Here is a 25837-nt window from a genome sequence, read left to right on the forward strand (position 1 = left end):
CCAGTGCTATGGGAGAGAGGCGAAAGGGGGTCTCGGCCCATTTCCTCCTCGGGTTTGTCCATTTCAGAGGCATGAAGCATAACTGAGAATTGCTGCTAATGCAAGCACTGGGCAAGCCAACACATGCTGAAGAGTGTGAAAATACTTTGTCCCAGCTCAGACCTCTGGGGATGACACAGAAGTGATGAATTCCAAGGCAGTGTTTCTGTGCTTTCATCTCTCGATAAAGTTTCTCCTAGTTCCAGCTCAGAGAAAGCAAATGCAGAAAAGGCCGTGCACCTTTCCTGGGGCTGTTTTTTTCTCACGGCCTTGCTGTGTTTCGCGTGCTATTTTGTCACGTCTTTCATTTTCTCTCACTTATTTTCATGTTTCATGGTGAGTGTTGTGTCGCTATTCCTTCCTGCCATGCTCTCTGCAGAACGCGGAGGGACACTCTGTGTGGTGTACGGAGAGGTGGTGTGTTGCCCTGGTCAGTGCCTCCTGGGACCCAGAGGCCTGGATCTTAGCCCCCACTTGGCCACAGAGCTCACCGGGATGTTGGGCCAGCCACTACCTCTTGGCTGCAGCTACCTCACAGGGTTGTCGTGAGGGCGAAACCTGACGTGCCTTGCAGGGAGAGAACCCAAGTTTATTTAGCACAAATAAATCAGGGAGGGGCGCAGCTGGCAGAAGTTGGCATGTGTGAACTTGGAAAGAACCCAGTTGTTTGATCCACTTCTGTGCCTAGGCAGGCAACATCCGGAGCAAAGCCAGGCAACTGGGATGGTTTGAATGCAAGTGCCCTTCTTTCGTGTGCCTTAAAGACACACACGGCATAGAAATGTTTTAATAAATAAATAAATAAAATAAAGGAGCAGGACAGCCATGCAATGAGATTTAGCTCACTGCTGTTAAACATTGGCTGCTATTACTTAGTATTTATCATATCCCTTTTTTCCTTCCAAGCAGCTAAAGGCAGCTTCCCTCATTCCCCTCCTGCTGTCAATCTTATCCCCACAACAACCCTGTGAGGTAGGTTGGGCTGAGCATCTATGACTGGCCCAGTCACCCATTTGGCTCCATGGCAGAGTGGGGACTCGAACCCTGATCTCCTGAGTCCCAGTCCCATGCTCTTAACCACTATGCTGCACTGGCTCTCAGTAATAACAAATACTTATTAATCTTTATTAATAATATAATAAATAATTATAACATTTGTGTGCCATTTGCTGTATTTAAAAAAAACCTCTAAACAGTTTCCTGAGAGGTTCAAATATACATTAAAATACAAATACACTTACAAAATTTTTTAAACCAAATTCAACACTATTTTATGAAAAATTAATGCTTGAATTTGCTTTTTCTCCAGCTCCCAACTGATCTCTTTTTACCATTGCACTGTTTATGACATGTAAGTTTGCAGGCAAGGACTGAGTCCTTTAAACTTTTCATCATGCCTATAAAACATTTTAGGTGGCTTGGAATTTCAGGGGCTTTTCAAACAGCCAGTGTGGCGTAATGCTGACTGTTCTTTCATGATAAGGCGCTGGTTTCAAATTCTCACTCCTAGGGAGCACTTATGTAGAAAAGTGGGGTTTTTGCTGTAATTGGGGGTCTCACTAGATCAAACCAAAGGTCCGTCTTGCCCAGAGTTACAATCCCCTTTGGCCAGAAACTTCAGGAAAGCCCTCCTCTCCTGGATCAAGTTCCAAACATTCAGTGTAAAATTAAGGGAACAGGTTCCTCCAAGATCTGGGGAAGCACCTTGTCTCCTTGAGGTGGGAGAATACTGCAGCTTTTATGCCGGAAAAGCTTGTCTGTGGATGCAGGTGGGAAAATACAGTGGAAATGAGAGTGAATTGCTGATGGTGCCTCAGTGCATTAAGGCAGGTCATAAGTATCAAGCGATTCGCATCATGGTCAAGAGAACCACCTGCAGAGGACTCAGAGAAACAGAGCGAGTCAGAAGGGGCCTCCCAGGCCATCTATTTTATTTATTTGTTTATTTAAAACATTTCTGTGCCGCCCCCATCGCAACAAAGCCTCGGTGCAGCTCACAACATACATAAAAATACAATCATTAATTTAAAAACTGGTACCATCTCGGCTATATATTAAAATCTATAAATACAATAATAATAAATTAACAGTTAAAATAACTTTTAAATAAAAAGGTCTTCGCCTGGCGCCGAAAAGCAAATAACGACGGCGCCAGGCAGACCTCTCTGGGGAGCGCATTCCATAGATGGGGCGCTACCGTAGAGAAGGCCCTCCTCCGGGTACTCACCCTCCTAATATCCTTCACGGAGGGTTCCCGGAGAAGGGCATCCGCTGCCGATTGTAGGGGGCGGGAGGGCATATATGGACGCAGACGTTCCTTTAGATAACCAGGTCCCAAGCCGTTAAGGGCTTTATAGGTCACAACCAACACCTTGAATTGGGCCCGGAATTCAATCAGGAGCCAGTGAAGCTGACGGAGAACTGGGGTTATATGAGAACAACGCCCAGTCCCCGTCAGCAACCTGGCAGCTCTGTTTTGCACCATCTGAAGTATCCGGACCGTCTTCAAGGGTAGCCCCACGTAGAGCATGTTACAGAAATCTAGTTGGGAAGTTACCAACGTGTGCGTCACTGTTGCCAGGCAGTTGTTCTCCAGGAAGGGATGCAGCTTCTAGAGACAGCTTAGGGTTGAGGAGCACTCCCAAGCTGTGAACCCGGTCCCTCAGAGGGAGTGCAACCCCATTTAGGACAAGGCCCAAGTCCCCCATCCCGAGGCCCAAGCCACCCACCAACAGGACCTCCATCTTGTCTGGATTGAGCTTCAGTTTATTGGCCCTCATCCAGCCCATTACCTCGGCCAGGCACCGGTTCAGCACAGCCACTGCCTCACCTGGATCGGTGGAGAACGAGAGGTAGAGCTGGGTGTCATCAGGTTATCCAGTCTGACCTCCGGCACCAGCCGGCTCCGCTCAGACCCATTCAGTGCGTTTCTTCTCTTTGGCGAGACTTCCCAAGCAACGAACAGGCCATGTGAGCCAGTCTGTGTTACAGGAACTGAATGAGCCGAAGTAAATCTATGCAGGGACTCCTAGTCCATGGGATACGGAGCGGGGAATGTTGGACTGGGGACCTGGGAGAGTGGGGTTCTAGTCCTCAGCCAGGATGCTCCATGGGTGAGTCTGGGCCAGTCAGGCGCTCAGCCTAACCTACCTCACAGGGTTGTTGTTATGAGGTTCAACTGGAGCTATGTACACAGCTTTTCTTGGGTTCCACACAAGAAAAAAGACAGGCCAATAACAGCATGTGTGGCCCAGAGGGGGCCAAACTGGGCACTTCTGGGTTCCATACGTTTGAACAGGAGACGGCAAAGTTAACTTTTCCAGTAATTTTAATGAAATGGGAAGTGTTTGGGTTTGAATGGATTGTGTTCCATCTTATTCTGATGTATATTCCTTTGTGGGGAGGGATGATGGAAGAATGAGTTGTACAGAGCCTGCATGGGTTAATTTTAGGCACCCCATGGATCCTTCCTAAGGGGTACCAAGATAAGGTATGGCTGCTGGCTGCGGCGGATTCAAGGGAGTGATCCGATGCATCATTGCTCAGCGATTCTGCATTTATACTACCGAGCAAACAGGATGTCATGAATGGACCTGACCCGCACTCTTAGCAGCCCTCGCAGAGTCATGATTTGGATTCTGGAGAAAACCTTGAGGACTCAGCCATGGGAGTTTTGGAAACTCATGGAGAGGCGGAGGCCTTTGAAGTGCTCCCAAGGTCCCCTTTCACAGGTTCCCGGGCCAACCAGGAGAGCAAGATGCTTTCGAAGGGGGTTGGTGTCGTCGGTGACTCTTCAGCACTTCTTGCAAGCGTCTTTGTTCTAAGAAGACTCTGAGCATACACAAGCCTCAGAGCATACACAAAGCCTCAGAACCCTCTCTGCCCCCCTTTACCCTTCGGGGCCTGTTTCTGGAAGGAGGGGCGCGCACCTGCCTTCTGCACTCTGAGCCCCTAACTGGGCCAGCCTGCAGCTGCGACGACGGGCCCTTGGGTCCAGCTCTCCAGCAAGCTGGCTTCCTTCGTTCCCTTTCCACACATCCTCCCTCAGGATGTTTTGGCCCTCCATCTCCTTCATTCCCTCCGGGGTGGGGGGAACCGGGCCCCACGGCTGTCTTTGAACTCCTCACATCCACAGCAGGCTCAGACGGGTACCGAGAGACTGTCCGTCGCAGCAACAATTTTGTTATTCCACGTTGCTTGTGCTCTGAGCCTCGTCTGCTTCAGCTCCTCCTCATCCTATCCCACCAAAATGGTCAGCTGCTCGTGCACACCCAGGAATTCCGCCAGCGTGCACACGCACGGCCGTCAGGGTCCGAGAAGGGGCCGGGAGAGCCGCTGCCTTCCGGTCCCTGACCCCATGACGAGGCGTCCAGGAAGACGAGGTGCTTCGGTCTTGCTGGCTGGCCTTCCCTGGCATAGTTCCTGACAGGGAGAAATTTGGGGAACATTTTCCAGTTTAGGTTGGCACAGGAGGTAGCTAAAACGGGCAGTGGGAAGCCAGCATGAGAGGGAAGGAAGCCAGTGGTCGGGGCTACGGAGAGGAACGCGGCACGGGGAGGGCAACATGGCTGACGGCATACATGTGGGCAAGGCAGCAGAAGCCCAAGGGTGATTCAGAGGTGGGGTTTCAGAGGGATCATGTGTTTTGCCTGTACAAAGGCAGATGAGGAAATGACACATGTGCTTGCATGCAAGGTTTACATAGATACAGTGTGCGTGGCTGGAAATCTGGGGGCAAGAGAATGCAAGTGAAGCTCGCCACGGGGGGAGAATTTAGGCAAAAGGGGACTGGGGCAAAGAGAATACACTGACAGTTGGGTGAGAGAGAAAAAATAGCCTTATCTGGAATACCCTAGCACAGAGGAGCTGGTTACCTGACCTCTGCAGTGCACTCTGTCTTTGAGCCAGGTTACTTCTCTGTTCCCCTTTCAGCCATTTTGTGCTGGTGCCCAGGACAGCGTTGCCCAAAAAGCAGGGTGGCCCAGCAGGCTGCGATCTGCATTATGGAACTGCCACCTCTGCAGCTCTTCCTCCACCTGCTGCAGAAAACGACAGGCAGACGCAGCCCTGGTCCATGCCTCCCTGCGCCACCCCGTCTTTCACGGGAGGAACGTGCGAGCCCTTTTCTGGGGGTTGGACTTGGGGACAGAACCAGGGCTCCTCCCTGAACCTCAGCGCACCCTCCAAGGCAACCAAGGGTCTCGAGAAGTTAAGTTTGGTCCTTGAGACCCTGCTCAGCAGAATCAGGGTCCCATGCTGATGAGCCCGAGCACGCCAGGGCTTCAGGCTGAAGAGATCTCTCGCCTCCTGGGGATCCCTTTCCAAAGGGAGACTTCAAAAGCCCATCACCTGCCAGCCAAGCACCTGTTCCTCCTAACCAGTACTTCTTGTGGCACCTTAAAGTCTGGCTCACTGACTGCTGCGTTTGCCTTTGCTTCACAAAGGCCTCAGATCTGTTTGGAGCTTTCATCTGTTACCCTCCCAGGGATTAGGGGAACCCTAATATTCTGCCCCTATTTTGTGCTCGCTCTTAACTGGATTATCATCTCAGCAGGATGGAGGATGCTGCTGCCGTGATTTAGCTTGATTTCAGCCGTTTTCGATGCATTTCTGTATTGAAATACCATCTCTGGCAAACTGCGGATCCACAGTTGGTTAGAGAACTGTACTGAAAGCTGCTCGGTCCAGCTGGAAGTTGGGCTGGGTGCTACAGAGAGGCAGAGCGGAGCACTGGCTTAGTGTTGGACTGGGATCACGGAGATCCGGCTTCTCGTCCCCGTCTGGCCACAAGCTCACTGGCTGACTTTCAGCCTAACCTGCCTCACAGGGTTGTTGCGCGGGGAGGCAGGTTTGGGGTGCTGCCCTGAGCTCCTTGACAGGAAAAAGCAGGCTATGCACAGAACAAATAAAAATATTCAGTTGCTACACCCATGATTTAGGGGCGCCATCGGCATTCCCCAGCCCGCTTCCAGTGCAGCGAACCCTCTCCTGGTGGCGGAGGACATGACCCTCCGGCCGGCCGGCCGGCCGGGCTCCCTGGGCATCCCTGTGCCCGGGCAAGCCCGGATCGCACGCGCCGGCCCGCATCTCCTCCTCCTGCGGGCCGCGGCGCCGCCGCCCTGCCCCTGGGATTCCCCCGCAAGCGCCGGCCGGCGGCGCCTCGGGGCGCGGGCTGAGCGGGCCGCCCCCCCCCCCCGCGCCGTCCGTCTCCGCGGGGCTCGCCGGGGCGACCTGCCGGCCGGGGCACGGGCTTTCCACAGGCGGGAGGGCGGCTGCCCGCTGCCCAAAAAGGGGGCGGAGCCTGCAGCGAGCGCCGGCGTATAAAGGGGCGCGCGGCGCCGTGCGGCGGCAGCGCGGGCAGCGAAGGAGTCACGCCGAGGTATCGTGCGCGGAACGGGGCGGGCGCGCGGCGGGGGCGGAGCGGCGGCGCGCTGCGAGCCGGCCGGGAGCCTGGCAGGGCGCGCTGCGCGTTGTAGCGCGAAGCGCCCCGGGCGCGCCGGGGGCTTGGAGATGCGCGCGCGCTCCGGGGCCGGGCGGGGGTCCTGCTTTCTGTCTGTCTGTGTGTGTGGGGAGGGGTCCGACGCGTGTGCCTGCTGGCGGCGGGGGCCGCGCGGGGCCGCTCGGATGCGCAAGGCGCGGGCTCCGCGTGCGCAGCGCGTGGATCGGGAGTGCAGGCACGGGCGTCGCGGCCGCGGGAGCCTCGTGTCGCGCGGGGCCAACCGGCGGGCGGGCGGGCGTCCTCGGAGCGCGCGCGTCCCTCGGGGGCAGCTGGCCCGCCGCTCTCCCGCCAGGTAGGAAGCGCAGTGCGGGGGGGGGGGGCGGCGGCCCGCAGGACGCAGCTGGCGTCGGTTGGCGCCGAGCCTGCTGCGCTGCAAAGGCTTTTTCGGGGCGGGGGGTTCCTGCCCCAGCAGCTTCGAGCGGCCCCCCGCCCCAGAGCCCGCGTGTCCTCAGCTCGCCGGCCCCTTCGGCTCTGAGCAGGGCCGCCGCGGACTGCGCGTCTGGCAGGGCGCACTCGCCGAGTTGCCGTGCGCCGAAGACCAGAGCGCGCTCAGGTGCGCTCAGGGCGCATCCTTTCGGGTGGTGGACGGCACGGCTGTGGTGGTCCTCACCTGCACAGCGGACGTGGCGGCCGTGCAGCATCTTAGCGACGACCACGTAGAGGGCACGTCCTGGTGCGTTTGAACAGCGAGATTGTCTACAGCGCCCCGCTGTCTAAGTGCGCCTGGGATTGCGGGGAGGCCGCAGGTGTACCCTATGGCCTCTGTCGCTGGAAGTGCTGCATTGCATGGAATATTTGGGGATTTTCAAGTTGGCGTACATGTCTGTCATGGGATGTTGTGGGAAGGACTGTGCAACAGGTCAGAAGGAAATTAAATGCAAAAGGGGAGTCCCATTTTTAACAAGGGTCATTCAGGGTGTGGTTGAATTTGTTAAGGGCAGTGTGAATTGCCCTTAAATAAGCCAGGCCCTGGGTGTTTGCATTCTCAGCAACAAGTGTACAGTGATTGAACACAGTTAATAATATGATCGTTGCCTTCAGTTGTGCAATATTTAACTTCCATGCAGTCTGAATATTTAGAATTCTTCCCCCAACCCCGAATCAAGTGCACTGTGTAAAGCCAAAACTTTCCATAATATTCTATGCATTTTATGATGTGTTTTAAAGCCCACAAAAACATATGGCAGAATAAATTTGCTAATCTTGAAAGTGGCACAAGTAGCTTTGTTGTGCTTGTTGTTATACTTAAACGGTATTTTGGTTCATGGGTCTTTATGATAAACTGCCAAAGATTCTTAGAGCACCAGACTTGAAAGACTAAGGCTCTTCTGCAAAAGGCATTGCCAGACACGGTGTGGGACTCCTGTGTACCTTGGTGGCATGCCAGTCCAAAGCAGGGCATGTGGGGGACAGCTGAGCATCCTAAGCCCCCCCATTCCTCTGAAAAGGGTCCCAAACTCCGGCAGCCCTGGGGCTTTCAGAACAGTTGGCAGCAAAATGCAGCAAAACAAAAATTACGCATTAAGTTGCGTAATGTCAACATCTACCTCAGCTTTACTGATGTCACTAATAGAGGAATCCCCAGGTTTAGCTTGTGGTCATGCTTTGCTTTATCTTCTGACTCACTCCGTTTCTATGTTTCTGTGTTTATCTTTTTAATGGACCAACAAAGGAACTCTTGTGTATTTTATGTAAGTGAAACAGGAAGACAATAAAGTCCAGCTATGTATGTTTGAAAAGCCCGTAAAGACCAAGGGCTCGATGCTTTGCATATCCAGATGGAAAAAAAAGTCTGTGGCATGCTCAGAGTTGCAGACGCTTCTTTCTAATCCTGCGTAGCGTTGCATCTTAAGAATGATGAGGACAACAGGTGTTTTGAGGTGGTGTGTATATAGCCGGTTGAGAACAGTTGCTCCGGAGTAATTTCTTTTTAATTGTTTTATTTTAATTGTTATTTTACTTATTGTTTTTACATTTATGCCGAGATGTCTCCAGATTTTTAATGTATTTGTATAGTTATTTATTTGTATTGGAAGCCGCCCCGAGGCTTTTGCAAATGGGGCGGCATATAAGTGTTCCAAATAAATAAGTAAAATTTTGAGGGGGATTACTCTGACCAAAGATCTTGAGCTCAATAAACTCTTCTGCTGTACATCGAGGGCTCCTTCCTGCCTTTCCCCGCAATTGGCACCCTCTTTTATTCCGCCCGTGAAGACTGGTGCCATAATAATAAATTGGAAAGTCTTCTAAGATTTTAGGAAGCGAGCCACATCTTGATGCTCAGCCAGAATCTCATGGCTACACAGCACACATCAGATGGACCAATCCGATCCTCTCTTGCAAAACTTTGTCCTACGCTGGCGGGATGGTGATACTGTGGAAAGCACTGCTGGTAGAAGGAAGCTGCTTCCTGGCCAAGGGAGATGCTGGTGTGTCTTTCACAGGTGTGCACACAGGTGTGCTCTCTTGCCTGCTCTTAACCTTTATGGACAGTGGCTTCTGCATGGGAGAGCAGCCTTCCCCAGCCTGTGCTCTCGAGCCAGTGGCCAGCCTTTTATTGATTAAATGTATATACTGCTCAGCGGGCAAACGCACTGCAGTGGTTTAGAACAGAAATATTGAACGTTTTAACTCAACGCCGTAATTAGTTTTGTGAGAGCCGGAGTGGCGTGGTGGTTGGGAGCTCGGGGGACTGGGGACCACTTCCCTCGCAGCCCTGAAGCTCCCTGGGCGACCTTAGTCCATCCTACCTCACAGGGCTGTCGTTGCTGTGAGGATAGAGTAGAGCTGTGAGAACTGCTGTGACAAGAGGTGGGGTATAAATGCCATGTAATAATGGTAATACTACAATGCCTGTTTTTGTCCCAGAAACACCACAGATACATTAATACTGAAAAATCTTTGGCTGTTCCTTCAATCATTGTTTGAAACCCGCCGGTTTCATGAGCTGGGGGGGGGGACCTTTCCATCCACAAGCCAGAGCTGGGCTTCTGGAGGTCCCAAGGAGCGGCTCGCCCTTTCCTGGCCATCAGGACCCCCGCGCCTTCCCCTGCCTGCGGACCACTTTCTGCTCGTCTGGCTCTTTTGTGGCTCCCCAGCCGAAAAGTCTGAAATGCTGCTTTTGCTTAGCGAGAGCTTTGCGCTAAAATAGGTCGGCATGTTGCGCGCGCCCGCTCGCCCCCCCCCCCCAATCGTCAGCCGGGAGCAGCATTAAATTGCAATGAGTGGGCGCTTGACTGCAGAGCCCCGCCGGCACGTCCCCCCCCCCGCCCCCCGCGCGGCTTCTCGGGCGCCCCTGCGTGGCCGCGGGGTCGCCGCCGCTTCCCGGCCCCGCGGCCCTTTCCTGGCAGCGCCGGGGGACGCGCCCTCCGCCCGGCTGGCAGCGCTGCGCGGTCCTCGGCTAACCCGCCGCGGGCGCCCTGGGGCTCGCCCAGGGGAAGCCGCTCCGGGAAGGCGTGCGCGCAGGGCGCATCCCTCCCGCTCCGCGCACGGGGCGGGACGGCGGGGGTCGCCCTGGCCGCCCGACGGGGGTCCGCGCGGGGCGCGCGTAGTCTCGCCCGCCACGAGCGGGAACGGCTGCCTGCGTGGACGGCGCTCTCGCCCGGTTCGGCGCCTTTCGCTTTCAGTCCGTGTCACGTCACTTTTGGCGCAGGTTGCAACGGCGAAGCGCCCCGCGTCGCTTAGCAGGGCAGCCGGGACAGTACTGATAATTAGAGTCTTTTGATTTAGAGAATGGCCGGGGATTTTTCATGCGGCTGCTGCAGAGACAGGCGTGATCAAAAGCAGCCAGCTTCACAAAAAGCAATTACGACTGATGGCGTCATGCTGGGAGCCTACTTGGAAGCTTCCTGGAGGGTCGAAAATAATCTAAAAAAAAAAACATTTAATGGAACAGCGGGCTGGGAGGATTAAGCAGCTTAAAAGTGCGAGCTGTGAAGCAGATGGATCTGTTTAAGGGCCTGCTCCAACCACAGACTTGCTCCAGGCACCATGTGGCTCGCGGCAGTCCTCTCCCAGCTCCTCCGCCTCCGAGGTGTTGGCCTGCAGTCCCCATATTGCAGTGCTGGCTGGGCATGATGGAAATTGCATTCCACCCCTGGAGGCACCAGGCTGAGGGAGGCTGATGCATTAGGATAGGACCCCGCTGGGTCTGCGGACCCGATCCTTGGCTGCCAGGTAGGGGGAGACGGGGGCAAACATGTGCTAAAAACTATGCAGGCAGGGGACTTGTTCCTGCACAGGGACTACCTCCCACTTACGAGTTGGGAATAAAAATTCTGGCCTACCTTTTGGGTGGTTGTATGAAATGACTGTGTGTGTGTGTGTGTGAGAGAGAGAGCGAGCGAGCGAGAGAGAGAGAGAGAGAGAGAGAGAGAATGGATGGGGTTTGGGTGCTTGAAAGATACCACATTAGTGCTGCTTTTGATAGATTCCAATAAAACTGGGGGCACAGACACATGTGAAAGAGCCCTTGACCCGCAGCCTCGACCAGCCATTGAGTGCCACGTTTATCATGTTCAACTAAACTGGGTTTTCTTCTTCAGCGATTTATTTTATGTTGCCTTGACACGATCTGTTTAAAATGACTGCCAGCCACCTGGTTTCAGAGGAAGCTGCCTCAGAGGCCCCAGGCAGACATATTGGAGGGGGTGGGACGTCATGGATTCCGGCCCCTCTGATCGGGTCTCTGCTTCTTCCTTGCTCTTCTCCTGCAGGACGACGCGATCAGCTGACACAGGGAGGGGGGTCTCCTGTGGAGCTTGAGCGGACTGCGTGGTGGGGTCCTTTAACGCCAAGGGATCCACAGAGAATTGGAAAACTCTCAGGAATATGAAGCAGCATTCTTTTTGGAGCCCCTCAAAGGTAATCTTAGGGTCATAGAATCGTAAAGTAGTGGCGTTCGAAGGGGCCAGAAGGCAACCTAAAATAGCCTTTGCCGCATCACATTGTTGACTCATTTTCGGCTTGCCATCTGCGACAACCACAAGATCCTTCTCACTTGCAGAACTGTTGAGCCAGAGATTCCCCATCTTGTAAGGATACATTTGGTTTCTTTCCTGAGGTGCCAAACTTGACATTAGTCCCTGTTGAATTTCATTGGGTTGTTTCCAGCCCAGTGAACTGTAACCTGTCAAGATCACCTTGAAACTTCTTTCTGTCTTCCAGGCAATTAGCTGTCCCACCCAGTTTTGTGCCATCTCCAAATATGATGATTGTTCCCTCGGCCAAGTCATTAATGAAAACGTTGAAGGGCACTGGGCCCAGGACTGACCCCAGATGCTGCACTTCTCACCTCTGCCCGGTTTGGGAAGGTGCCGTTGATGAGCATTCATCGAGTCAATTAGCTGTAGCTAATTGTGGGGTCACCTGACCATTGTTCCATCTGTCCCAGTTAGCTAATCAAGAAATCATGGGACAATTTGTCAAAAACTTTGTTGAGGTCAAGATAGATTATGTCCATTAGAGAGATTACCCAATCAAAAAAATGAAACAGGATTTGTTCTTGAGAAATCCATGTTGGCTTCTATTAATCACTTCATCACTTTCATAGAATCATAGGATAGATTTGGAAGGGGTCATGAAGGCCATCAAGTCCAACCCCTGCTGATGTAGGACATCAAGTCACACCATCCCACTCAGAGGGCTGTCCACTTTAGATAGATTATGTCCACAGCACTCCCATCCGGGAGGTTATGCATTCAGAAAATGATCAGGTACTCTCAGTCTCACTTTCATGGTGTTTGCAGACTGAGTGCTTTATAGTCTGGTGCAGAATTTTCCCAGGGACTGATGTCAGGCTGACCGGGCAGCAGTTCCCTGTTGTGCTTGTTTTCTTTTCTTGAAGACGGGGACAACATGACCCCTTCTCCAGTCATCTGGCACTTTCCCTGTCATCTGTGATTTCTCAAAGATTAAATAGACAGCGGTTCTGAGAGTCCTTCTGCCAGCTCCTTTATGACTCTGGGATGGAGTTCTTTGGGCCCTGGAGAGCTGAGCTCATTCAGCCCATCTAGATGATCCTTGACCATTTGCCTGTCAATCCTGAGCTGCCGTCCTGCTCGCCAGCTTCTTGTCTGCCTCTTGGCACCTTCAGCAGAACAGATTGTAAGCAAATGTAGGGGTATCCAATTTCAGGAGTTTGGGCCAGGTCCAGCCTGGCTGGGGACCCAGTCACCCTACCTGAGGTTCTCAGTAGCTACTCCTGTTATCCCCTCTCACCAGGTAGCCCCCGTTTTTCCTCTGCCGTCACCAACTGCTTGTTGGCCCCCTGGTTTGGGGGCATTTGTTTTTTTCCTGAAGCTCTGCACTTTGAACCAGTCTGGTGTGGACTGTGGAGCCCAGAGATTCAGGTTCTAGTCCCCAGTGGCCCTGGAGGCCAACCTACCTCACAGGGTTGTTGTGTGGCTCAAATGCGTAAGCCACCTTGGGATATTTGTGCAATGTAAAAATAATAAGGCTCCATCAGGATCCCATTTTAGCCCCACCTCCTTGCCTGTGGCCTCCCCAGCACTGGAATATGGCCCATGAGACCTTCTCTGAACTGGGGCTGCTGAAAAGGTTAGAGAGAAATGCTTCATTCTGTCCTATAATGCTGTGCCTCCCTAAGGATATAAATCTGTTAAGAGCTATTAGTCGTGGCAGTGAAACAGGACTTACTTAACTTTGAATGACCATAGCTGGGACTGACTTGTGGAACGCTGGCTTTTAAGGATGTGGGAGGAATGCAGCAGGAAAAATGCTCTCCTTTTGTTCCCCGGTACAGTGATACTTCGGAGCACAGTGTCCTCAAACCCTGACGAGTGTTTAACTTCTTTGAAGCACCCCTCCTTGTTTCCATTTTTATTTGAGGACATTTTGCTGATGAAGAAAACACTCTGTAATCACATGTTAAAATACACTTGGTATTAACAGATCCCAAAGTTATACCAGATGGCTAGCAAGGAGGGATTTAAAGGGAAATTAAAACCAGAACCTTCTGAAAGGCTTTTCATAGTGTGAAGCCAAACTGAAGCTATTTCAGACAGTCAGACGGCCGTTCCAGCTTAGAGTGCGCAAGCCCCCAACAGACACACCAGGTAGGGTCTGAGCATCCGAGCCACATACATACTGTCAAAGAAAAACCTGTCTTTGATCTCTGAGATCCTTCATATGGAGGAGCAGAGCAAGCGATGTTCCCTGCTGAATTAGACCCTTTGTCATCCCAGCCAGCATGGCCTCTGATAGACCATGGCTCCCCAAGACTCCCTGGTCTACCTCAGGACATTCAGGATGCTTTCCAGGTCTCCTCCTCTTGCCAGACATGCTTCTGGAAATGGAGCCAGGGAAGCCCTGCAGACTAAGAATGTATTGTAGCGAAGGGCCATGACCACCCCGCTCAGACCTTTCTTTCTGACCCGCATCTTCGGGACAGATGGTTTTGCAACTGTTTGTTCGGTTACAATGCCCCGTTGTCGCTTATCAGCGTCCCACTTGGCAAGACCTGTTGGCACAGAGAAGAATTAAGCCTTTTAAGTGGCCACCCTGGAAATGAATTCCCTAGTTTGGTGTCCTTGTGACTCACCTCTTCACTCCCCAAGAACAACTGCCTGAGCACCTTGCTGCATGCGGCCTCTCCACTGTCTGACTTCTGCCCTCCAGGCTTTGGAAGGCACATATTTTACTATAAGCTTCCTTTCCATTTTATTTATTTATTTTCCTACTTAACACTTTTGCATACTGTCTCATAGCCCCATGGCTGTCTGGACGGTTTACAGAATAAAAACTGACTGCATAAAACATCTTAAGCACGTACAATTTAGACAGTTGAAACCAGAATAGCAATAATAAATAACATCACATCATAGCAAGAGCACCAAATAATAGTTTAACAACAGATTGGAGCTATCTGCAATGTCATAATTAAGAAAACAAAAATATGCATTAAAATAGGATTAAAATTAAATTCCAATTACAATCTAATTTTATCATTTGTGCCCCTCCCTTTTTGGCCTCCTCGGGGTGAGAGGGTTCAAACACGTAAAACCCCTTCACGTAAACGGCTCGCATCGCGCCTGCTTGCGCCAGCCCTTCTGCAAGAGGGTGTGGGGACAGGCGCTCCTCTCCAGCAGCCGAGCCTTGTGCGTGTGTCTGGGAGTGAAACGCGTGCACAGGTGTGCCGAGGCACATCGCCCGAGAAGTCCCCCAGAGGGGAAGTCGGGGTGCCGCCTGGCCAAGGCGAGTGGGCAGCAAATAGGCGCTGGGGCCGGCGGCGCCCGCTAACCGCGTTCTTCCTTCTGTCCCGCCAGTGGGTCGTCTGCAGCCTGCTGCTGTGGATCCTGCGTGCGTCCCTCTCCCAGCCCACCTACACGTGGACGAACCGCCACACCCAGGAGAGGCACGTGTGCCGGCAGTGCCCGCCGGGGACCTACGTGGCGCAGCACTGCAGCCGGGAGCGGCAGACGGCGTGCAAGCCGTGCCCCGGCCAGCACTACACGCAGTACTGGAACTACCTGGAGCGCTGCCTCTACTGCAGCGTCTTCTGCAACCGGATGGAGGAGGAGGCGTCGGCATGCAACGGCACCCACAACCGGGTGTGCCAGTGCAAGGCCGGCTTCCACGCCGAGCAGGACTTCTGCATCAAGCACTCCCCGTGCCCGCTGGGGGCCGGAGTGGTCCAGCTGGGTAGGTCTGGCTTCTGCCTCCACGTGTGTGTGTAGAGCATGCGCGCCCAGCCTTTGTGGACGGCCTCCTGGTTCAGCGGACGCTGGAGCAGGGCTGGAGCAGAGAAGAGCGGGTGCGGGACATCGGGCAGGGGGCTCCGAGGCGCGGCTGGCCAGCGGGGAAGGCTTCCGGGAAGGAAGGTGCCGGCAGCGGTCACTGGGAGCCTCTCCCCGTGGGGCCTCCCTGGCCTCCCAAGGCAGGGGATTCGGTGGAAGTGCAGTGCTAGTGAACCCCTGCTCCAACCCCTCTTTTAGGCTCCTGGGGTGACGACGTGTTAAAATGGTGTGCATTGGGCTCGTGGGGTCCCCCTTCCAGGTGCAGGCACCCCTTCCCGGAGCCAGTAGAAACGAAGTCCCAGAGGGACGGGCAGATGACACAGGTCCCTCGTGTGGGTGCAGGCAAAGGCTCTCGGGGTTGGCATTGTTATGGGGGACTTCAGTCTCCTGGTATCTGCTGGGAGCCGAACTCTGCCAAACAGGGTCCCTCCAAGGGAGCCCTTGCTGGCAGCTTCCTCCGGGAGAAAGTAGAAATAGGAATGAGAGGTCCAGCTTTGCTTGGCCGGATCCTAACCAACAGGGAGGACATAGTGGGCAAGGTAGCAGCTCTGGGAGCTCTGGGAGAAAGTGAGCATGCCTTCCTTGAATTCTCAACAGTAAAGGGCGCTAAAACTAGATGTAGCCAGACAGGCACCCTGGAATCCAAGAAAGCCGACTTTAGCCAATCCAGGGCAGCGACAGACAAAGTCCCGTGGCAGATCAAAGGGAAAAGGAACTCAAGAAGGAAGGGTAGGATATCTTTAAAAGGCGATGCTGGAGGCACAACGACAAACAATTCCAACAAGCCGACAACAGAGGAGGCCCAGGCGGCTTCACAGAAAGATAAGACATAATCTGTAAATAAAAAGGGGCATGAATAGGAGGAGGAAGGTAGGCCAAGGTACAGGGAAAAGCAGGTCGCAAGGAACCGTAGAGATGATGCCAGGAAGGCTTAAGCGATGCATGAGCGGAGGCTAGCAAGGGGAGCTACACACTGCAAAGAAGTCCTCAAAGATGTCCAAAGCAAACGGCAGTCCAAAGAGAAGGGAGCTCAGCTAGCCGCTGTGCCAGTGATAACAGATGGCAGAAAAAAGGCAGAAGTGCTCAGCTCCTGCTTTGACTCGGCCTCCTCCTCGAAGAAGAGTTACAACTCCCCTGATGAAGGTGTAGTCAAGCTGAAGGGGCAGGAGGGCAGCCCACGACTGGCAGGCAACTGGTCAAGGGTCTTCTCACCGGCCCCATGAACTCCATTCTCGAGTCAGAAAGGAGCTGGCAACAGAACCGCTCCCTGTCGTCTTTGAGAATTCATGGAGGACAGGAGAAGTGCCAGATGACTGGGGAAGGGCTAATGTTGGCCCTCTCTGCAAGACAGGAAAAAAAGAAAAGCCTGGAAACTATAGACCAGTCAGTCTGACATCAACCCCTGAAAAAAAATTCAGGGCAAATAACAGAGCAAATTATAAAACAAACAGTCTGCAAACACCTTGAAGACAATGAAGTAATTACTAGAAGCCCACACAGATTTCAAGAACAAATCCTGCCAGACAACTCTAATTTCATTTTTTTGACTGGGTAACTCCCAGATGGGCTGTGGGAATGTTGTGGACATAATCTGCCTAGATTTTAGCGAAGCCTTCATGAAGTGCTCCATGACATCCTGATTACCAGACCAGCCAACGGTGGGCCACATAGTTCAACCATTAGGCATGGCCACAATTGGCTGCAAAATTGGATTCAAAGAGTGTTCAGCAATGGCACATTCTCCAACTTGGGAGAGGTGACGAGAGGGTGCCGTAGGTTCCTTCCTTAGAACCAGCACTCTTCAACCTTTTTAGTAATGATTTAAATGAGGAAGTGTAAGGAAAGATAATTAAATGTGCAGATGAGGCAAAGTCGGGTAGAATATCAAATATCCTGGAAGACAGAGATAAGACACAGGGTGATAAGTCAGAGTGCTGGGCAGAGAACAGCAGAATGAAATTCCGTTGGGACAAATGCCAAGTCCTCCACTTGGGAGCAAGAGACCAAATGCGCCACGTGGCTCAACGATACTGCAAAGGAGAAGGAACTTGGGGTTGTCACAAGCTGAAGGTGAGCCAACAATGTGATGCGGCTGCAAAAGGCAAACACTGTCTTGGGCTGCTTGACAGAAGCTCCACTTCCCAAATTCATGAAGTACCCGTTCCACTGTACACAGCGCTAGTCAGACCTCACCTGGAGTCCTGTGTCCAGTTCTGGGCAGCTAAGTTTGAAAAGATGCCGTAAAGCTAGAAAGGGTCCAGAGGAGGGCGACGAGGATGATTCAGGGACTAGAGGCAAAGCCTTACAAGGAAAATTGAGAGAAATGGGTATGTTCGGCCTCAGGAAGAGAAGGCTTGAGAGGGGATATGATAGCATTCCAGAAGTACCTCAGAGACTGTCTGAGGGACAAGGCTGCTCTGCATTCCGATTATCCCTCTTACGAGATCTTCAAAGTGCTTTCCAAGGCTGGATGCAGCCGGCAAGTTCGCCAAAGCAGTTCGGAAGTGCACAAGAGGAGTGATTTTGCCTGAAAGAGCCGGGCATGCCGGGATGATGCAGGACACGCGAAACTTGGGTGGCTCTGAGAAACCCCTGCACCCAGACTGAGAACCAGATAGGAAGTAGTTCGTGGTGGGAGAGCGATGAAGAAATCTGCACCGGGGGGCCAGGGGCAGGGAGAGAACTGAAGGGCCCAGGGACTTGCTGGCAGGAACCTTCCCAAGAGCTTCCCCCCACGGAATGCAGCGCTCTGGCCAAGAAGCATCGCCTTCCTCTGCTCGCATCTGAGCGACTGAACTGGCGAGACTTGCCGTGCAGAGCTCTCAGCCAGCCTTCCCCAGCCCTGCCCGACCAGTGGCCTTGCTGGTAGGGACTGATGGGTGCTGAAGTCCTAAGCAGTGGGAGGGCTCCAGGTTGGGAGCGCTGGCTGCAGCTGCTCCTCCCTGTCTTGGCTCACAGGAGAGATCTAACGAGAAGAAGGGTGTGAATGCCAACCGGAACGGGTCTGAGCCCACCTCTGCCTTGCTCTTCTGGTGCCCTCAAGACCAAGCTTCTGGGTCGACATGTACAATTCCAGCCCAAAGCCAACTTTCCTGCTGCTTGGCCTCAGGCGCTCTCCCATCAAGGAGTTGCGGGTCAGGGGGAGCTGAGATTTTTCTGGCCATTCGTTCTCGGAAAGCCCCCTGCAATTTGCAGCACGGAGCCACCGTTTCTTGGCAGGCGGGAGAAGGGCCGAATGCCCAGCTCCGCTCTCGGTTGCCCAGCACTGGGCACAGTCCTTTGGAGGGCCTCCTCATCCTGGACAAAATGAACAAGACTACAAGGCAGCTCCGACCACAATAATTTTGAAAGGGATGGAGGAGGCTCTCCATGGCTACTAGCCTTGCTGGCCACATGCTCCCCCCTCCCCCCCCCAGAGGCGGCCTGCCTGCACGTGCCCGTTGCTGAGGAGCTGGGCAGGAGGGGGTCTCGCCCCCCTCCGGCGCGAGCGATCTTGTGTGCAGAGTGCTGGCCCGGCTGGCCCTTTCTCGGCAGTAGGAGGGCTTGCCTCCAGCTCACACTTTCTATGCTGCCTGCCCTTCGCTGAACAGGTGATTTGAAGCAATTTCCACAGTGCTCTGGCTTTACATTCAGTTTCACTTTTCTTTCTTGGCTGGAGATTTCTCCCCTGGCAACACAGTGGGAGATTCTGCATTATCACCGAAGCATGTGAAGTGGAGACGCCTGGAATGCAGGCTGGGAATTTCCCTGCCCGATGCCCACGTGCTGCACCTTTCGGCTGCAGGCAAATGGAGGGCACAGCCCTACGGAAGCCCCCAGATTTGGAGGGCTGTGCTTATCTTGGGCAGGGTTGGCGGAGCGGCAGAGACGGCCTTTGCTTCCTCTTCCTTCTGCCCTGGTTTTTCTCAGATGGTTTCTTTCCCTTTCTACTGAAAGCCTTCAGGGAGGAAGGGCGCCCCAGGGTGGCTCACATCCTGGCCTCACCAGCCCCCTAGGGGTGTAAGAAAAGCCATGCAGGATCCGTCCTGAGACGAGCAGCCGGAACCTAAATGCCGCCACACCTTCCCACTCACACTGCTCAGCACCTGGTGTGCCCAAGCATTCCGCCTCTGGTAGCAGTAGCCTCAAGCCATGAGGACTAGCACCCCTTTGCTCCATGAATTTGTCCTGCCAGTGTGTATCCCCTCCTCTTCCAGCCCACTGAAATGGCTTCTTTCTGAGGTTGTGTTCCCGATCTGAGGGAATGGGGTTGGCAGTCCAACCCGCAGCTCTGAGGTTGGAATGATGTTGACCTCAGGCTGAGAATCCAAAATATCATATGGTCCCCCGGGACACTGTCTGGGGCCCTGGAATTGCTCCCTCTGGGGCCCTTTAAGGCCTCACTTGCACTGCAAAGTCAGAGGATCTGAAAATGCCCAAGCAGAAGGTGGCACTCGGTCAGATTTCTCGCTTGGCTATACGTGGCGTTCTTTGAGGAAAGCCATAAAAAGTCCACACTTGAAATGTCACTTGGTTTCACAGTTACTTCAGCAACCCCGTGTGTTCTGAGATTGACTGGAAGCCTGGTACAAAAGTTTCACAGTGTCCCGTACAGCCCGTGAAGTCAGCAGCTTTAAATTGGTGAGCTTTCAGCACAGCCTAGAATAGGTTTTCATTTCCTGGAAAGGTTCTGCAGTCCGGTAAGGGCTTGCACAGATAACAGGCGCCAGGCACCATCTCTGTTCCCTGTTAGATAAAGGTGAACTTGGACAGCGAGGTCATCTCAAGCTCCTTCCTTCTCCTTCCCCGGGGGCTCTGCTGGGTGCTTTCCGGGTCCATCGCATGTCCAGACTAAGCCAGCCTCCTGCTTGGGGTCAGGTGTCCAGGCAGCTCAGCACCTCCGGGGTCCCTCCACCCACCCTGCAGTCTGAAGGGATGCCTGGCTTTGAGTGCTCCGTCACTGCATTCGTAGGCAATAAAGGACTTACTGTCTGTAGCACAAGCCGTTTTGCCTCTTCCTGGGTATCTTTGAATCTGCGGGGGTGGGTTGCTTCGGCTGGATCAGACCCACACACTGAAAGAACATGCATCAGTGGTGCCCCTGGGGAGGCACTCGCCCCAGTTCAAAGGAGATCCATCTGCGCAAGCCTCTTCTGCATAGCTCCTGTATAGGTTTGAGGGTTCCACACTTGAAAGTGGCTTAACTTGAATGCAAGTCAAATGTTGTTAGTCACGAAGTCTCGTCTGACCCATCGTGACCCCATGGACAACATTCCTCCAGGCCTTCCTGTCCTCCACCTTCTCCCGGAGTCCACCCAAGCTCACGCTGACTGCTTCAGTGACTCCATCCAGCCACCTCATCCTCTGCCACCCCCTTCTTCTTTTGCCATCTGTTGTTCCCAGCATTAGGCTCTTCTCCAGGGAGTCCTTCCTTCTCATGAGGTGGCCAAAGTATTTGAGTTTCATCTTCAGGATCTGGCCTTCTAAAGAGCAGTCAGGGTTGCTCTCCTCTAGGACTGACCGGTTTGATCGCCTTGCGGTCCAAGGGACTCGCAGGAGTCTCCTCCAGCACCACAGTTCAAAGGCCTCAGTCCTTCGGCGCTCAGCCTTCCTTATGGTCCAGCTTTCACAGCCATACATTGCAACTGGGACAACCATCGCCTTGACTATATACACTTTTGTTGGCAGGGTGATGTCCCTGCTTTTTAGTATGCTGTCTAGATTTGCCATAGCTTTCCTCCCCAGGAGCAAGCGCCTTTTAATTTCTTGGCTGCAGTCCCTGTCTGTGGTGATCTTGGAGCCCAGGAAAATTAAATCTGTCACTACCTCCATGAGTCAAATAAGTGCAAACAAATAGTCAGCATGTGTTTGCAGCTGATTCTGATGCTCCGTTTTGTGTCTTGCAGGCAACCCACATGGAGACACCAAGTGTGTGTTGTGTGCTCCAGGGACCTTCTCCTCCTCCGTTTCCAGCACAGATTCATGCCAGCCGCACCGGAACTGCTCTGAGCAAGGCCTGGAGGTCAACGTTCATGGCACCAGGTTCCATGATACCCTCTGCACGGCTTGCCAGCTGGGCAAGGCTGGTTCAGAGGAAGGCTTAGGTGAGGAACTGCATCCAGGCATGCGGGGGGCACAAGGCACCCCTTCGAACTCAGGATAGAACTCATTTAGCTATTGCAAGAAGCATTCAAGGAAGTCCTGGTAAATAGGTAATGGTGCCTCTGCTGAAGAGTCTGTGCTGTTTGCAGAACTACAATTCCCAGGGTTCCCTGTTCTGAGAGCCAGGACAATTAAAGCAACACCTATTCAGTCCTACAGTGTAAAGCTTGTGTGTGGACAGATCTACTTCAGGTGGCCAGTGGAAGCTTACACCATCGCATTTTAAATACAATTTGAACCCATACATGTAAACCGCTTGCATATTTTACAGAAATATTACAAATAGAATATAGAAATACTACAAACATTTTGCAATATAGAAAATATGAATACTTCCAAATCAAGAAATGCTTGCATAGAAATATTACAAATAAAAATGAATTCTCTTCCTTACAAAATCATTCCTGCCCATAGAAAGCTAGCAAGTCAGGGAGAAGTATAGCCCTCCTGATATGCTTGCTTTCTGTGATCAGGGAATGATTTCATACATTCGTTCTGCCTTCACTGAAGTGGTCCAACCTCAGTGAGAACTCCTCCTAAGTGTGCAGCTGCGTTAAACTCGTCTTGTAGATATCCTCAGGCTGGACCGAGAATATTGTCTGTGTAGACACTAACCCTTTCCCTCACCCATAATTATCTGTGAGAACCCTTTTGGGGCCAGAAAATGGGCCACTGAATGCCTGCAGTTTAAAATTATGCTCCAGTATCACTGATTCTTACAGAAGCCCAATAGGATGACATGAAGACCCTTGTGTTGACCGTGAGGAACCTCGGTGTGTCTTCCACGCACGCCGCTTCCTACTGGGTTTTGATTGTTTTCCTCCCTCCCTTCTCTAGAAAATGCCGACTGCCAAGAGGCCTTAATAGACTTTGTGCCTTACGAAATCAAGTCGCGGAGAAGGCTGCTGCACCTGAAGCAGATCCTCAGCAATGAACCTCGCTCGGCCAGGGGCGCAAGAAAGAACCCCGAGGAGCTTCAGGTAGAGCTGCATAACTTCCTTCTGCAGCTCAAAAATGCCAACGGGAGAGCTTATGTTGTTCGAAAGCTTCAAGAAACTCTCACCCGTTTGAACCTGCACCATATAAAAGCAAAGATCAATAAGCATTTCGAACGTTTATGAGGATAACAAGCCAGTCATCTACACGTCTACTCAGAAGTAAGCACCATTGAATTCAATGGGATTTACTTCCAATTTAGTATGTGTAAGATGGTAGCTTCGGTTTGCACTTTGAGCTGCCTTAAGTTATTCAAGTCTACTTGTATATCTCAGAGAAAGAAAAAGAATAATTTCAGTCTGTTGCAGTTTATTTTGGTCATCCTCTTTGTACCTGAACTCACCCTCCAGATTAACAAGTTTAACATGCAGAATTTTGACACAATATTCAGCAAGTCTGATCCTCGGTATGCAAGGTGAGCAACAATCCCATGGCCAGTAAGTTTGTCTTGCAGTTGTCTTCTCGGGCATGCAGACAACCCAACGTTGGATCACCTGCTCCGGATGGACCCAGACTCAGTTCACCCAAATCAAGAGTTACACCTGCGTTAGATGCCTTCTGAGTTAGCAGGTGTTGTGGGCAATCTGGCTAGATCAGTTTGATGATGCCAAGTAAGACATGAGAGAGGTCCCTTTAAGCAGCCAGGGTATCTCTGGGCATCCTTCTGGCATGGCTTGGCAGGGTTTCACTGGTGTCCCAGGGATGCAGACCAGAGGAAGAATGTCTTCCTGCTGTTCTCAGGAAGGTCCCCACCAGTCTTCTGCCTCCTTGCTGCTCTCCTCACCTGGCTTTGGACGCCTGTTAACCTCTGCTTGATGAGGATGAGAAAGGCTTCTACTTGACCTGTGTCTGAGCATCATTGCATGATGCTGTCCTTGGTCAGTGGCCCAGGCATTTCACCGAAGCTGTGCTAGAGGCATCGTGCCTACCACGAAGAACTGGGGGGCTGCTTGCTCCCCATTGCGAGCCCCCCTGTTGAAGCTTGGTGTGGTGCTTCTGATTCTCCACATGCCAAGGCTGGTGTTGATGGCTGGGAGAGCAGACAGTCTCAGTCCGGGACCCTCCCCACACGATGGATGGGGATCTTCCTAGCACCCATCGATTTGGCCGTCAGGGGATGGCCCTGGGAGGACCCAGCTGTCAGATGTGACTCTTTAAGACACACTTCAAGTAGATGGACAGGTGTGTTTGGTTCCCCCCCCCCCTTCTTGTACCATGTCCAGGAGACTCCAGGAGACTGATGGGATCCAGTGGATTTCCCAGAGCTTTTAGGTATTTCCCAGTGGGCAGAACTGGAGATTCAGCCAAGGCCTGATCTCCCTGCGGAGTGTTGAGATGTGGCGGGCCCTGGACTTGGTCATGCCCAAGTGCCCTTTCCAGCTCTGGAAAGGCCCTTTTGGTTATGCTGTGGTCAGTGAAGCCAGCCAGAAATTGGGTCAAGAAAAATGGCGCCCAGCTCAGGGAAAAGATGAGCACCCATGTGACAGGCATCCACCAAAGAGACTGTTATTCGCCCAGGTTTTCCTGCTTTCCCTCCCCTGTTTTGTACTGGTCACATATAGCTAGGTCTTTTTGTGACCTAAAATTATTTTTCATACTGTACGGAAGTTTATTTTAAATATGATGTTAATGTTTGTATGTGAACCACATAGAGATTCTATTATATTTAAGCAGTATATGAAAATAAATGCATTTATACATAAAGAAAATGTTCCTATTGTGTGGTAATCTGGGTTTTCCTTTTCTGCTTCCTTTGTATGTGGAAGTGGCCATCCGGGGGGCCCTTCTGGGTGGTTTGGGGGCTTTTTGCATTCTCCCCAGCAAGTGGGGCCCTGGCGGTCCAAAGGAACTGTTTTGCACTGCTCTTTGCGGACAAAACCGCTTCTCTCGGCAGCAAATTTGATGCGGTCGTTAGTGCGGCCCCGCTAGTGAGCTGCAGCTGTACAAGGCCTGATTACGTGGGGCGAATTTCAGCATGTGGGGCAGCTTCATATTTTGGGGGTGTGACTGGATCCGGCATCACCATGGGTGGGAAGGTTCACCTTTTATCAGCTTAGCTTGATAAATCAGTTGAGGGTAACCATGTTGTCTAACCCCTTCATGGATCACTGCCATGTCAGGGCACAGGGGCTTGCGTGGCTCAATGAAGCTCTGAGCTGTGCTGTGCAGGGGCACCCAAGACGGACAGGTCATAGCAGAGAGCTTTGACAAAACGTGATCCACTGGAGAAGGAAATGGCAACCCACTCCAGGACCCTTGCAATGAAAACCCCATGGACAGTACCAAAAGGCAAAAAGATATGACGCCGGAAGATGAGCCCCTCAGGTTGGAAGGTGTCCAATATGCTACTGGGGAAGAGCAGAGGGCTAGTACTAGTAGCGCCGGAAAGAATGAAGCGACTGGGTCAAAGCCGAAAGGACACTCAGTTGCTGATGTATCTGGTCGTGAAAGGAGAGTCCGGTGCTGCACAGATCTATACTCCATAGGAACCTGGAATGTAAGATCCATGAATCAAGGCAAGCTGGACGTGGTCAAACGAGATGACAAGACTGAACATCAACATCTTCGGAATCAGTGAACTAAAATGGACAGGAATGGGTGAATTTAATTCAGATGACCATCAGGTATACTACTGCGGGCAAGAATCCCTCAGAAGAAATGGAGTAGCCTTCATAGTCAATAAAAGAGTAGGAAAAGCAGTACTGGGATACAATCTCCAAAATGACAGAATGATCTCAGTTCAAATCCAAGGCAAACCATTCAACAATAATAATTCAATAATAATAATAATAAAAAATAATAACATCACAGGAGTCCAAGTCTATGCCCCAACCACTGGTGCTGAAGAGGCTGAAGTTGACTGGTTCTATGAAGGCCTACAACACCTTCTAGAATTAACACCAAAAAATGATGTCCTTATCATCATGGAAGACTAGAATGCTAAAGTAGGAAGCCAAAAGATAACCGGAATAACAGGCAAGTTTGACCTTGGAGTACAAAATGAAGCAGGGCACAGGCTGGTAGAATTTTGTCAAGAGAATACGATGGTCACAGCAAACGGTCTTTTCCAACAACCCAAGAGACGACTCTACACATGGACATCACCAGACAGTAAACACAGAAATCAGATTGACTATATGTTCTGTGGAAAACTCAACAGTGGCCACAGGTTTGGAAAAGGTCAGTTGGGGTGGTCACTGACCATGAGCCAGACATCCTGGAATGTGAAGTCAGATGGGCCTTAGGAAGTCTGAGCAACAACAAAGCTAGCGGAGGCGACAGTATTCTAGCCGAGCTATTCAAAATCCTAAAAGACGATGTAGTAAAAGCGCTACACTCAATATGCCAGCAAATTTGGAAAATTCATCAGTGGCCACAGGATTGGAAAAGGTCAGTTTACATTCCC

The 25837-nt window shown here is 52.2% G+C and overlaps 1 protein-coding gene across 1 annotated transcript; it reads left to right on the top strand.

The window, feature by feature from the left end:
* Positions 1–6390: 6390 nt before the first annotated feature.
* TNFRSF6B (TNF receptor superfamily member 6b) lies at positions 6391–24140 on the top strand. Its single transcript, XM_044455406.1, has 5 exons — positions 6391–6418; positions 11254–11401; positions 14824–15199; positions 21180–21377; positions 22273–24140. The coding sequence occupies exons 2-5, from the start codon at positions 11369–11371 to the stop codon at positions 22554–22556; spliced, it is 891 nt and encodes a 296-aa protein (XP_044311341.1). The 5' UTR covers positions 6391–6418; positions 11254–11368; the 3' UTR covers positions 22557–24140.
* Positions 24141–25837: the final 1697 nt, after the last annotated feature.

Source organism: Varanus komodoensis, unplaced genomic scaffold, assembly GCF_004798865.1.
Source record: "Varanus komodoensis strain SLA01 unplaced genomic scaffold, ASM479886v1 scaffold8, whole genome shotgun sequence".
Lineage (NCBI taxonomy): Eukaryota > Metazoa > Chordata > Lepidosauria > Squamata > Varanidae > Varanus > Varanus komodoensis.